This window comes from Triticum aestivum, chromosome 7B, assembly GCF_018294505.1.
Source record: "Triticum aestivum cultivar Chinese Spring chromosome 7B, IWGSC CS RefSeq v2.1, whole genome shotgun sequence".
NCBI classification, from domain to species: domain Eukaryota; kingdom Viridiplantae; phylum Streptophyta; class Magnoliopsida; order Poales; family Poaceae; genus Triticum; species Triticum aestivum.
The window spans coordinates 7,005,259-7,019,967 of NC_057813.1; the positions used below are offsets into that span (position 1 = coordinate 7,005,259).

Sequence of the window (14,709 nt, forward strand, 5' to 3'; positions counted from 1 at the left end):
TGATCTGGTGGTAGCCGGAGTAGGCGTCCAAGAAGGACAGGAGCTCGCACCCGGCGGTCGAGTCGATGACTTGGTCGATCCGCAGGAGAGCGAACGGATCCTTGGGACAGGCCTTTTTGAGGCTGGTGTAGTTCATACACATGCGCCAGGTCCTGTTCTTCTTCAGGATGAGGACTGAATTGGCCAGCCACTCGGGGTGAAACACTTCCATTATGAAGCCGGCCGCCAAAAGCTTGGCAACCTCTTCACCAATGGTTCTTCTCTTCTCTTCAGAAAATCGTCGTAGGGGTTGACGAACAGGCTTGGCGTCCTTGTGGACATGAAGTTTGTGCTCGGCGTACTTCCTCGGGATACCCGGCATGTCCTTGGGGGTCCATGCGAAGATATCCCGATTCTCACGGAGGAAGTCGACGAGCTTGCCTTCCTATTTGCTGTCGAGGCGGGCGCCTACGACAACGTACTTGCTGCAGCTAGGGTTTTCTGGGTTGAGCTTCACTTTCTTGGTCTCCTTGGAGGGCTTGAAGGCAGCCTCGTCAGCCGGGTCCGGGGTCGGGATCGACGCAACGGAGGCCTCGCCTGCCAGGGCGACGATCCGGTCGAGCTGGCGCCGCTCCTCAGCAATGACCATTGACTCGGCCAACTTGGCACCGTCTCGGGCGCACTCCAGGGACGTGCAGTAATCGCCGGTGATCGTGATCAGGCCCTTGAGACCCGGCATATTCATCTCCAGGTACGCATAGTGGGGAACCGCCATGAACTTGGCGAGCGCAGGCCGGCCCAGCAGCGCGTGATACGTGTTGGACAGGTCCACCACCTCGAACCAGATCGGTTCACGCTGAAAGTGGCTGGTGTCACCGAACAGGACATCGAGCCGGACCCGGCCAATGGGAGAGCAGGAGAGGCCGGGTACGATGCCGTGGAAGATTGTCCGGGTCGGCTCCAAGTCCTCGGCCTTGAGGCCGAGCTTGGTCATCGTGTCGCGGTAGAGGATGTTGATGCTGCTGCTGCCGTTGATGAGGACTCGGGAGAACTTGCATGTGCACCGCACGGCGATGGTGGGGTTGAGGACGAGGGCGTAACCACCCAGACTCGGCATGACTGCCGGGTGATCTTCCCGGGTCCAGGTGATCGGCCGATCCAACCAATGCATGAACTCCGGCTTGGCCGGGACGACGGTGTTCACCTCCTGCCGAAGAAGGCGCTCGCTGCACTTGTCATCGCTGAGGCTGGTGAAGACGATGTAGGCCGCGTTCTGCTCCGGGTAGGCATTGTTTCACATCGCGCCGCTAGCGGGGGCGGTGGTGGAGGCAGAGGCGCTTGGTGATGACGCACTGCCGAAGCGTGTGCGTGGAGGGTCTTGCGCCGCTGTGGTGCTTGCATGGGGCGTTGAGCATCTCTTCGAAACTCATGACTGGTTGCCACACCATCTTGCCGGTCAGCCGACGCTTCGCCGCCGGGTCCGCCATGGGCTCGGCGGCCGCGATGAGCTGGTTGTCGTGACGCTGCACCGGTTGGTCGGCCTTGCGCTTGTTGTTCTGGTCATGCTGATGCCGGCTGCTTTCATCGGCCGGCTTTGGGGGAGGAACCGGCTTCGCCTTGCCGGCTTCATCCAGCGCCACCTGGATCTTCATGGCGGAGTCGGCATTGGCGTACTTGTCCGCCATCACCATGAGCGCGGCCATGGTGGCCGGCTCAGAGCGTAAGAGCTTGTGCTTGAGGAGGGTGCCGTCTTGGCACCCGCTGACGAAGTACTGGATCGCCTGGACTTCATGGACGCCCTCACAGCTGTTTCGAAGCTCGGTCCAGCGTGCGAGGTACTCGCGACCCGTCTCCGTCGGCCCCTGCATGCACATGGCGAGCTGGCTAGGGATACCGGGTCGCTTGTAGGTCCCCGTGAAGTTGCGGACAAAGGCCTCCTCGAAGTCGACCCACGCGTTGATGCTGCCCATCGGCAGACTGTTCAACCACGTGCGGGCCGACCCCTGGAGCATGAGCGGTGCGTAGCGCATGGCAAGACGACGATTGGCACCGGTGATGCCAATGGCCGTGGTGTAGTCGGTGAGCCAGTCTTCTGGCTTCACGGTCCCATTGTACTTGGGGGTGTTGCGGGGAAGCATGAACCCTTTGGGGAAGGGCTCCTCCCGGATGCATGGCCGAAGTAGGCTGGCCCGATAGCGTCGCTCTCCTCCACCTCCAAAGAGCGAGCGAGCTAATCGAGGCGGTGGCGAGCGTCGGCTACGTCGATGGCACGCGGGCCGAGTCAACTTGCGGCTAGGCCCCGAGGGGCCGGGTCGGTTGGAGCCGAATGCCGGCCATGATGACCGGGTTCGCACTGAGTCTCCACTGCGGGCTCATTGCCCAGGGCGGCGGCGGCTGTGGCAGCCGGGTTGCACCGAGTCCGGGCTTGGCCGGAGTGTGCCTCACAGGGCGGCGAGGAACCCGTGTGCAGAAGTTCGCCAGGTCCGCCAAGGCGGGCGGAGCCGGACCACGCTGGCTTGGCCAGCTGGTGGAGGTGATCCTGCTGGGCATTGGCAGCATGGAGGAGCTCGCGCATCCGCCCAATGCGCTCTTTTAGTTCCTCACTCGTGAGCTGGTCAAGGCCGGCCGCTGCTGCCTCAGAAGCGTGCATGTTCTTCACTGGGGTCTCGTAGATGGTTCGGACGGCGCCGAGGGCCCTGTCGATCGCTCCTTCCCGGGTGCGCACATCGGCGACCCGGCTTGGCTCAGCCATGGCGGGCGCGAATCCGTGGGTAGCGTCGTGCTCCATCTGAGCGGCCTCCAGGCGACGCTTGGTGGCGGCGAGCGTCTCGGAGAGGTCCAGCATCTGCTAGCGCCTTTCCTCGAGGTGAGATCGGTCCTCGGCGATGTTGGTGGCGTCGACGTTGGTGCCGATGGGGATGCGGAGGCTCTGCATCACAGTGCACAGCGGATCGGACGGCTCGGTCCGTTCCACAACGGCCCTGGCTTCCGCGGCCTTCCTCGTCTTGCTCGACGAGGAGGAGGCGCCGTCGCCGGTGACGTAAACCTCCACATGGACGTCCATCCCCCCGGCGGCAATGCCACAGCCGAGGGAGAGCGGAGAGTCGGAGTAGCTGAGCAGCTCGCTGGGGTACTCGTCGGCCACGAACGCATCGGAGATGCGCAGCGCAACGAAGGAGGCGGCAAGCACGCCGACAACATCGTCCGCCAGCGCGACGGACTCGTTGGTGTAGGAGAAGGGCCCCGTCTGAAGCATGCACCCGGCCAGCTCCTCGAGCTGCCCTATGGTGGGCGCCAACTGTCGTGGTGGGCACACGGCAGATGCCAAGGGATGGCTAAAGAAAGGAGGAGGCTCGAGGGCGCTGGTGGGCTCCAGAGGCGAGGTTGGCATGAGCGGGCGCGGGACGCCGGACATACCCAGGTTCGGGGCTCTCCGGAGAGATAATACCCCTAGTCCTGCCGAGTGTAGTTGGATGATCGATAGTACAATGTTGCTCCTGGAGCTGTATGAGGAGGAAGGAAGCTGGCCAAGTCTTGGGCTGCTCCTTCTCTCCAGTGTTGCGGTTTTGGTGGCTAGTCCTATGCTTGCTCGTTCTTTCCCTTGTATCTGTTTCTCGCAGGCTGCCTTATGTATGTTACCTGCCTCTGTGGGCGTTGGTTCCTGGGGGGGTTTATAGATCAACCCACCCAGGGTTACAATGGTAATATGCCGAGTCGGTGGGTCCATATTTTCGGTGTCCGGGATACTGGGCTGGGTCCCGCTTGAGGGCTTGTGGTTCGCCGGGTTCCCCTAGGTGCGGGCCCCGCGTGCTTGGGGTGACTGTTTGTCGTCTTGTCTATCGTCAGGGCATGGCTGAGTCGAGTCGTGTATAGTGCTCTTTGTTAGGTTGCCGCTTGTTGTCGTCAGCGGTGAGGGCGGGAGCACTGTTGCCACGCCAGCCCCGGTCAACGGGTAGGTAAGGGGCACTGTTGCCATGCTCCAGCTGACCATAGGCATGGGTGGAAACACTGTTGTCTTGGTCATCGGTGATTGAGGTCTCGTCCCATCGTACGGCCTGGATGGGACGGGAGCTTGACCCGTGGCTGGATTGCGGCGCACGTCACGGGTGGGGTCGGCTTGTTGGGGAAGCCTTGGTCGTGCCGGGTTCGGCCGCCTTGCGACAGTTGCTGAGTCTGGGTCAACGTACCTTGCCGGGTCGGAGAGTTTGGCCAGGCTGCGGGCCTTGCCGGGTCGAGCGACCCAGCTGGGCGCGTGTCGGTTTTGAGGGGCGATGCGGTGCCCACTATTTTTGAAGAGGATCCGGGTTCCGTTGCCTGCCCGGGGTTCATCCCCCCGATAAATAGAGAACCGGAACAAAGCACTAACACATGGTGAATACATGAAATCCTCAAACTACGATCATCACCGAAAAGTATCCCAATTACTGTCACCCTAGGGTTTACGGATCATAATATGTAGCAGGTGCAGATGAACATAGATATAATGGTGAAAACATAAACAGTTCAGATCTGAAATCATGGCACTCGGGACCTAGTGACAAGCATTAAGCATAGCAAAGTCATAGCAACATCAATCTCAGAACATAGTGGATACTAGGGATCAAGTCCTAACAAAACTAACTCGATTACATGATGAATCTCATCCAACTCCTCACTGACCAGCGAGCCTATGAAAGAATTACTAACTCCTGGTGGGGAGCATCATGGAATTCGTGATGAAGGAGGGTTGGTGATGACAAAGACTGAAGATTCCCCTCTCTGAAGCCCCGAACGGGCTCCAGATCTAGCCTCCCGATGAAGAACAGGAGGTGGTAGTGGCTTCGTATCGTGAAACACAATGAAACTTCCTCCCTTATTTTCTTTCAACGAAAAAAGGATTTTATAACGTCGGAGTTAGGGTCAGCGGAGCCCCGTGTCGGTGTCAAAACCAGCAGATCTCGGGTAGGGGTTCCTGAACTGTGCGGCAAAGGATCAAAGGTAACAGGAGACAGGGACACGGTGTTTACGCAGGTTCAGGCCCTCTCAATGGAGGTAATACCCTACTTACTGCTTGATTGACTTTGAAGAGTATAGAGGTTACAAGAGTTGACCGACCTCGAGATCATAATGGCTAAACCCTAGATGTTTAGCCTGTATGATTATGATTTCCTCTACGGACTAAACCCTCCGGTTTATATAGAGACTGGAGGGGCCTAGGGTTGTACAGAGTCAGTTTACAGAGAAAGGAATCTTCATATTCGAACACCAAGCTTGCCATCCACACAAAGGAGAGTCCCATCCGACGTGGGGGAAAGCCTTCCATCTTGTATCTTCACGGCCCATCAGTCCGGCCCACGTCACATAGCACGGACGCCCGAGGACCCCCTAGTCCAGGACTCCCTCTGTAGCCCCTGAACCGGGCTTCAATGACGATGTATCCGGCGCGCAGATTGTCTTCGGCATTGTAAGGCGGGTTCCTTCTCCGAATACTCCAAAGCAGTCTTCTGCACATAAGAGTTACTAGCAAAAAAGCCCGTGCGTTGCAACGGGAGAAAAAATATGTCTGCACCCTCCTGCGAGTCTTCAGAATGAGACTCTCCTTTCTCAATGGAATACTCATCCATGGTCAACGGAAAAGTATTTTCCAAGGCGAATGCACGATGTTCAGATCATAGCATGTTTAATAACATAAAAGCAAGGCCAATGCTAGTGATCATAAACACAAAAACTAACTTATTCTGGATTTATTTTGTGTTATACATATAAACACAAGGCCAATGCACTTGTAAATATCTGAATACATATAAATATATTACATTCGAGATAAAAAAAGACCATCGTTGAGAAATATGTTTGGACATTTAAAAAACAAATGATACACATGCGTGCTTGCATATTTGGCATAGATGGTTCAATCTACGACACAGAAATTCATTTATCAATTATCACTTACTTAAGATGTTTATAGGTTGCAAACATTTTTGCATATACCAAACTCAAATTTTATTTCAACATTACAAATGTTACATTTGGCTCTGAACCAATATTATAACACCTATTAGCATATGTATCTATAGCAAACATGCTAGCAACCAGAGGAAAACGTTCATCTATCAATCTCCTACTTCACCCTGTGATATCTCATATGTATATCTTGTGCTCTCTTTTCTCTACAACAAATCTTTTTCTTCTTGCGATGTTCACACATAGTTCAATCATAAGTGATGGAAATTATGTTGAGTTTTCTAACTGGATAGATGCACTGGTTGTATTGAACATTATTTAATTGTAATTAACATTAAAATACATATTGGCGACGACATGAATGCTTGATCTTGTACGAAAATATTAAGCTACTCATTTATGATGCTTTAGAATTTTTTTTGTTTTTTCTCAACATAAATGTCTATGCTTTCCTGTATTTATTTCAGGATTTCCGGCAGCGCGCATTCAGTGGGAGGAGACGTTCCCGTCGAGGACGAGGCGCCTAGGGTGACTTTATAAATCTCAAGATGATATGCCGGTTCAGTCTTTTGGAGGTGCTCATAGGGGTAGGGTATGTGTGTGTGCGTTCATAGGGATGAGTGTATGCACGTGTATATGAGCGCTTGTGTCTGTACTGATGTTAAAGAAAAAACAATGGCATGCCAAATTATTCAAAAATTTGGATACAGTTTTTCTTACCGAAGTGAATTCTTAAATTTTAAATACTAAATTATGGAGAAAGATGTGTCAACCATTCGCATGGGTTTTAGCGATTTCTTGAGTATGGTGATTCAGCTTCCTAGTACACACTGCAAGTGGACGATCTCTTGTGTATGCTGATTCAGCTTCCTAGTACACACTGCAAGTGGACGATTAGCAGCTGCCGCGTCCCTCGGACGTTGGTTCCAACGCTCACGTCCGCGTGCATCCGTCCTCAATCTAGGATAGCTTATTGATGCCCTCCGTGTGTTTAATATACTTTAGGCGCTCCCACAATCTAGCTCACACCTCACAATATGTTTGTTTATTGACAAAGGGGCTATAATTTAAACTGATGAAATTTGATGTAGAATAGCAAGGTGGGACCATTATTAATTTAAAAACAAATCAAACTATTATTGCAGCCTTTGGAACGGAGACCTCCTATATGGCGCGTGGGGCGCCCCCAAGTCACGGCAGCGCACACCCCCGCACCCCCCGCGCGCCTAGTTGGGCCGGCCAATGCGCGGGGCGGGTGCCCCCATTTATTTTTTTATTTTTTTTACTTTTCCTTTTTCATTTTCTGTTTTTGTTTTATTCTATATTAAAATAATTTGGGATTGGTTCTAAAATTCAAAATATAGTGAATTGTCTCCAAAACAGTTGTTGAATTCAAAAATATTTGCGATTCAAAAGAATGAACATTTTTTAAATTTTAATGAACATTTTTTAATAATGATGAACATCTTTTATATTTAATGAAATAATTTTTAATTTGATGAAAAATTCTTTAACTTGATGAAAAATATTCCTATTCAAGAACATTGTTTCTGATAAATTGATGAATACATTTTGAAACGCGCCACGGCACGAGGGGCGCCCTATGCGCCATATAGGATCCGCCTTTGGAACGAACGTGAGCACGTAAGTCGGCCCAGTGTGTTGGTAGGTATAGAACAGGTTGCAAACAGTAAACTACAAATAAAAGAACCTGCTGCTTAAGATCACAATACGTGCACCATCCTGGTGGCCAGACTTGGGTGCACCCACCATGATGTACTGGGTTCGACTCCAAGTCAAGTCTTTTTTTTTCGAAGAAAAATAAACTGATAGACACAAAGCGTATTAAGACGGTGAACCCACGGAGTCACTCCATACTTTATTATTAGACTAGGAAAATTGCCCGTGCGTTGAAGTTGTACAAAGATGAATCTAAGGATGTCCTAATAGATAAGTACTCTGAAATTATATGTTTGTATAAAAAAAGAGGCCGGTCGATCAGCAATAGAAACAAATACAAACTCATGAAAAGAAAATAACAGCAAAAGTTATTAGTAACAAATGCTTCAAAACCAGTAAAAATGAAGCAAAGAAATAGAGGATAACTGGAAACTCAAAAAAGAATCAAACAAAAATCATTTAGGTGCTTACAGTCTCAACCAAATACCTTGTTTTGTTCGAGGCAAAAGTTGTGGTGCTTTCCACAATAAAATTAGATATGTCCACATTGCTAAGTCTAGACAACACGAAATAGAAATTCATTAAAACAATATTAGGAACTTATTCATCCGCAGGAAATTAACATAAATTTCGTAGCAACTCTACAAAGAGTAGCTCACTGATTTACATGGTATGACAGCCCCGACTACACCTCTCCTACAATGCTGGCAGTTGCTTCACTTCATGAATGTCACTATGGCTACATTCTCTCCTTGAATGTAATCTTGAACCTCTCCTGAAGAACATCAAATAGAACATGTCCTGAAGAACCTCAAAGGTGAAAGTTATACCATGTACATCTGAAATTTATCTTTTGCCATGAACCCCTTCTAAGTACTAAAAAATGATGGTCTATACATCAGTGTCCCAGTCTAAAGATATAATGTAGTATAGTTCTGCATAATAGAATAAAGCAAACATCTATTTTTTTGTCAGTGTAGTCAACTTTCCTTTGCAACTGCTTTTGCTACCAGATTGACTGCGGACATGCTGAAGAGCTTAGCAGTCACTCTGCTTGTTGCCAGAAAATGGGAATAACACTGTCTGATATATTTTCTTGATATATGCATACTGAATCTCCATGCAGAGTGAACATGTACGTGGCTGCTAGTCTGCTACTTCATGGGTCAAGAACACTTGGATATGCATGAACCTTTGAACACCTAGGAGCCTAGGACACTGCACCTTGATATGCTTTGTCTATTACTGCATCATGTGCAAACACTTGCGATGGCATCTGCCACTTCATCCCCGGCAGATTGTGCGACATCAGTAGTGTTGTAGTCAAACACACCATAGAGCCTGACACCCATCACTTAATCTGCACAGAAATCAAAACCCCACATTAGCCCGTCCACTGTAACGGTACAAAATCTATACCGCTAAAATTAAATTTGCATCATACCTATTTTATTTTATCCTAAAACTGTGTCAACAAGATATCCATTCATTTCAAATAACGCAGTAAGTACATCTATTTCAGACGGCTCCTCGATAGCCTTATCTAGTGGGCTATTGGCCTTGCGCTTCTCTGGAGATGGACAATGGCCTTGCGCTTCTCTGGAGATGGACAATGGCCTTGCTGCAATGAAAATAGTGAAAGTTTGTGAGGAAACTTTTGGTGCCAATCTCGTGCCTTAAGTAGAGGAAGCATAAGCTACTGCTTATAAACACAGTTTGGGGCCTGAAGTATAACAAATTCATGCCTTAAGGTAGACTTGCTTATTTTGGGCAACTGGCTGAACTACTTTGGCATCTGCAGAAGTAATTGGAAGAACTTGATGCTCCAGAGCCTTGTTATGCTTCCCCAACACTTCACCCATGACAGCCTTATAATCACCTAATGTCTTGACAAGAGCGAGTAGCAAGTGGAAGATCTCAGACCTGCCGTGTGCAACTTTTGTGTTGGCTAACATCCATCCATCTGCTGCTCCACGTCCATACTTGAATTCCTTAAACAAGCTCATTTGTCTAACAACAAAAAAACATGAATTAATAATTACACATGAACAGCATTTTGCAGCCAGCTACTCTCAGGCCTAATTTTTGTGATTTAACCATACAAACATTATGTGATTTCAATTAAATTCATGCCTAGATTCATCATACAATCCTACAAAGTTGTACCTCGTATAGGTTGTAGCCTAAATGTTCAACTTCCAGACATACTGATTTGGTCAGTCGTTATTAGCTATAGCAACTAAATTCTCAAGCAAGCGCCAGGGCTCTATCCCTTGCCGCCATTCATAGCCTTGACGTCTGCTGCACTGCTCCACCACCGGTTTCATGTCAACCAGCTTGAATCTTTCGCGAAGATTTAACACAAATTTTCCTAAATCATCAAAAGCAATTACACCATCCAAGACCATCAGGCGATCAGAGCATAATAGGATAAAAATGTATAGCTGCTTGCAGACACATCTTGAGAAAGGCGCATGTGCCCAAGCCCTATAGCAGCATACCGAGACAAATTGAACTCTTAACATGTTGAATATGCTGAGATATGGAAACTGCTTCGCCATTACCAAGAAACGAGACTCCGTGTGCAGCTAGCACCTTCTCCCAACATCTCACTTGGACAATCTTGGGTCCACAAGCAAGCTGAAAGTTGCAGGAAGGGGATTAATTACCCAGGCTGCTAACAACAAATCAGGCCTAAGCGCTTACCAGAGTATGCAAGTGCAGTAAACATAGGTGCCATTGTTTTGGTCTATCTGGACCATCCACCCTAAAGCACCAGCAACTCTAGTCTGAACTGAGGTAAACCTTTTTCGCTGAACTACTGCCATAATTCCTTCTAGTGAATCACAATACAACAATATAAACCAACTGTTTTTTAAAACACTTCAAACTTTTTTTCTCAACACAGATCAAACGGACAAAATTCCTTGTAGTGTACTGTTCGTGCAAACAACCTAAAGTGCAGAGCACACAGGATAAACGTTGTAAAGTAATCTAAGCTACAGAAATTAGCAAGAATGAGCTACCTACAAATGACCATGAAACAAAGAAAAATGATGTTTCAGTGCGCTGAGTCTTTTTAGCAAACACATGGCGTGCACCTGGCGAGATGGTGGTTGAAGTCGATGGGGCAGAGGAGTACTGAACTGCACGCAGCTGGGCAACGACCATCGAACTGCTCCGTCGATCTGCGCGTGATGGGAGGAGCAGGTGCTCTGGCCAGGTGAAGAAGAGCATTGGGGAGGAGAGGAACCGACTCCCGTCGGCTCACCTGTGATTGAGAGGCGAGGCAGACGGTTTGGAACTGTTTTTTGCCGTTGCCGGAGCACGGGACGTCGGCCAAAGAGAGGAGGGAGGGTGGGTAGCGTCGCTTTAAGAGGAAGACGCAAGGGCTGGGCTGGTGGTGGAGGACGACGACGTCGGGTCGTGGCGAGAGAGAGGGGATGGGGGAAGGTGTGGCGCCAACATCGAGTGTCGCCGGTGGTGGAAAGCCATAGCGGTGGGGAAGGCGCACGGCGGAGGGGCGTTGGCGGCAGGCGGCTGCGCGTCGATGCGGCGGCGCGCTGGAGGTGGAGCGCTGGAGGTGGTGATGGAAGGCGAGGTCGTCGTGCGTTTTTTTTCTTTCCCCCGTTGGTTCACTTATTAGGAGGACCGCGGGTTAATTTCTCAGAAACGGAGGGACTTTTCTGCAAAAATGCAATGACGTACGACCGCAACAGATGGTTTATTAGTAGGTAAAGATTAGAGATTAGAGATAGAGAAGAAAGATATCCGGCTCTGTTCAATAATTACAACCCAAGCTGTAAGGGCAAAAATACTTAAAACAAAATAAGTCACATCCACTGGCAACTTTTTCGGCGAGGCGTTATGTCCTGACCTTGTTATTATTCGAAACCGTTTTACTGCCCCAACTTCGTGCTTGGAGGCACGGCTATTCACACATCTTGTCAAAGTAAAGATCGTGTGTGAAGCATTCCTCCGCATCTCCCCTCACTTTGGCATATGGCTCAAGGTCTTCAATGTGAAGCCGAAAGTGGTTGACGGTGAACACGCAGAGTGCGGCGGCGCCATGGTGAGCAAACTCCCTAACGTCACCTGGCCCAAGGGTACCTTTGTGGAGACCGTGAAAGGATGGTAACAGGGGTGGTTCTATATTACGGAACCCCATGACACCACATGGGTCGCCCCTCCCGAATTTAAGTCCGGGCCTCCAATGCGGCTTACATCCTGGCTCAACAAGGGCCTGGATTGGGCGTCGTCCGACGAGGTGATGACGCCGCAGAAGCGCGCCAAGGGTATGGTAGATAAGAACACCAGTCTTGCCAGCGTGATCCAGGTGATGCTTTTCCGCCGGATTCTCCCCTGCCAGCGCCGGACTCAGTATATGTGGGAGTTTGATCCGGACAGTCCCTGGACCCTGCAGCGGTTCTTCGGCACAACGCACGAAGACATATGGAAACTGCTTTTCAAGGCCCAGAAGTCGTGGCTGAAAATGACCGAAGACCTCGGCCTCGACCACGCTCATCCGGCCACTCCCGTAAGTTTTCTGTTGACCTTAATTTGTAAATCCAAGGAGTATACTGAGCTTTTCATTCTTCCCGCAGGGCTGGACAAAGAAGGCGGAGCGGATTTAGTGTCCGGCTCTGCTACCCGAAGAGCCAGCCATTCCTTTTGTTAACGAAGGTGCTGGTTCCGGCACCGTATCAGGCACGGGAGAACAAGACTAAGAAGAAGAGCAAGGAGGCCAGAGGTGGCCTCCGGTGTAAAGGCGCTTCGGACGTTGTGTCCGAAGACACCGAGACTCACTCCTCTCATGACGGAGATGAAGAGGAGGAGGAGAGCAATTCTCCCCTTAATGGGGGAATAAGAAAAGGGGGGATTCCGCGGATCTGGAGGCGGAGGCGTCCAAGAAAGGGAAAATCTCCCTTACGGATGACTCTGAATCGGATGTCGATGAGTGGCGCCCCAGGCCGAAGTCCCTGGATGGATCGTAAGCAGCCAAAGGCACTTGTACTTCTATATATATATCTATCCGGTTTTCCTCCTTGTGATTTTAATATACTGAATTATGTGCTGCAATCTGGCTCGCGTTCTCCCCCAGCGATCCTCATCTTTAGGGAACTCACTGGGTGTGAACATGATGGATAGCAGTCGCCTCCACCGACCTCCCCCCCCCCACACACACACACACACTGTTATGGACAATGCCGAAGTGTTGTCCCGAAGGACCCTTCCGGGTCAGGGAGAGGTGTGGGAAACCGCCATAGTGGTGCCAGAGGGCGGTACCTCTGCTGCCGGAAACATGGGGGAATCGACCCCCATGGAGACTAACGACGGGGGCCAGGTCCATTCGACCCCCAACCAAATATTATTCTGGAGACCCATACGGCTACAGAATCAGGTGAGCAGCCTCCTTCGAAAGAAGGGAGTGCGCCAATTCCGTCAGCGACCTCTGTCAATCCGGAGGCGCGGGATACTTTGGTGGAAGCACTTCAGAGTGCCACCATTGTGGAAGAACATCGTACCCTTATGGGTACAGTGGTTGAAAAGGTTCGGTCCGCTAAAAGCGGATTGAATGAGGCCTACACTAGCCTTCTGAGAGGCTTTGAGGTATGTAATATAATGCCTTTTAGCTATATGAGAAGAATGAATGTGTATAGATAGTAGCCCCTGAGACTCTGTTCGGTGTTTGCAAAGAAAGGCCGAACAGAGGATCTAGAATTTGTACAGGAGATTAACATACATATCTATTTGAATCAAATAGGCTGCGATGCAGGCGTCAGCTTCCCATGCCACCGAAGCGTCTGAGCTGAGGCGAAAGTTAGAGGAAAAGCAAGGTATGTGAAATGTGTCTGAAGTAATATCATCAATAATTTGTCATCTGGATGAGTGTTATAACTTTGCTCATAGCTGACGCGTCAGAGGTCGAGACCCTCAAGAGCACGCTGGCCGAGGCCAAGAACCGCCCGCCTAAAACATGAGTCAAGGGTGGAGGAAGTCCAGCAAGAGCTCAAGGATGCTATAGGCAAATGTGACTCCTTAGAGCGCAAGGTTTCGGATCAAAAATCCGAACTTGCAAAGGCCCTCCAAAGTGCGCAGGAGGCCCGGGCCAAAGCACAAAACGCGTGCCCGGAGATCCAAGAGGCAAAGCAGATTGCGGCAGGTAAGGCCTTTAACATGCAGAGCAAATTTGTGAAAAGGAAATATATCTTACTAACCCGGATTTGGAGTTCTCCAGGAGCATTTGCGGACCTTCCCTGGAGTGTTGCCGATGCTGCGCAGTTCTTCCGAGCCGAAGAGAGGAGCTCGACGGAAAAGTTGTTCTGGTCACAGTACCTTGCGCCTGAGCATCCCGTGCCCCTCAGCGATCAGCTGAATCAGTTGACCAAACTGCATAGGGTGGCCGGATTGGCCATGAGGGATTTTATAATCCGTCTATGGCCTGTCGAACCCATACCCAGCAGCTACTTCAGGCTCGTGAAGTGGCTGGTTAGTGCCTGCCCCCGGCTTGATGCTGTGAAGCGATCGGTCTGTATCGAAGGTGCGCGGATGGCCTTCGCCTGTGTCAAATTGCAGTGTGCGAAGATGAACGTCGTCAAGCTCGCAACCGAGGGACCGCCCGCAGGCAAAGAGCACCGCACACCGGAGCAGTATTTTGATGATGTCCTGGAAGGATCCCACATTGTAGAGGGCCAGTGTTCGAGGGACATCTTTTTTGAATGAATGTATCTATGTTGTCCAATCCTGTATTACGAAACAAGGCTTATGTATGATATGTTGCTTGTTTTCCTTTAAAATATTTCCTCCTGTGCGGCTGTTTACGATATCTGAGAGTTGGCCAGTTGTCGGCTTCAGCCCCCACGTAGGTAGTACGGGGGTGTTCAAAACGGTACAAGAACACACTTAACTCAATGACTTGGTCCTTGAAGGAGGTGTTAGTGCGGCGAACCATGCAATCAGACTATGCGGCTTTATCACTCTCACTTAGCCATAGGTGTTTGACAATAGGATTGTAGGCGCAGCCCCTGGTATCGTTCGATTATCCGAACTTGGGTGTTGTAGACGCCTGACCAAGTGAAGACCGGCCCTTCGCATAAGATGAAAAAA

General features: G+C 50.2%; 1 protein-coding gene across 1 annotated transcript; it reads right to left on the reverse strand.

Annotated features, from left to right (window-relative positions):
* Window positions 1–8,165: 8,165 nt before the first annotated feature.
* Window positions 8,166–11,780, reverse strand: LOC123157534 (uncharacterized). The gene is made up of 5 exons (XM_044575824.1): window positions 11,761–11,780; window positions 10,704–11,240; window positions 9,348–9,612; window positions 9,047–9,223; window positions 8,166–8,962 (listed from the first exon to the last, which is right to left on the reverse strand). Exons 1-4 carry the CDS (start codon window positions 11,778–11,780, stop codon window positions 9,146–9,148), a joined length of 900 nt encoding a protein of 299 aa, XP_044431759.1. The 3' UTR covers window positions 8,166–8,962; window positions 9,047–9,145.
* Window positions 11,781–14,709: the final 2,929 nt, after the last annotated feature.

Coding starts and splice junctions, on each gene's coding strand:
- LOC123157534 (XM_044575824.1), bottom strand. CDS start 11,780: ATGTGGTGTCATGGGGTTCC. Junction 11,241..11,760: donor ATGTGGTGTCATGGGGTTCC/GTAATATAGAAC, acceptor CCTCCTAATAAG/TGAACCAACGGGGGAAAGAA. Junction 9,224..9,347: donor ATAAGCAAGTCTACCTTAAG/GCATGAATTTGT, acceptor TTTTCATTGCAG/CAAGGCCATTGTCCATCTCC.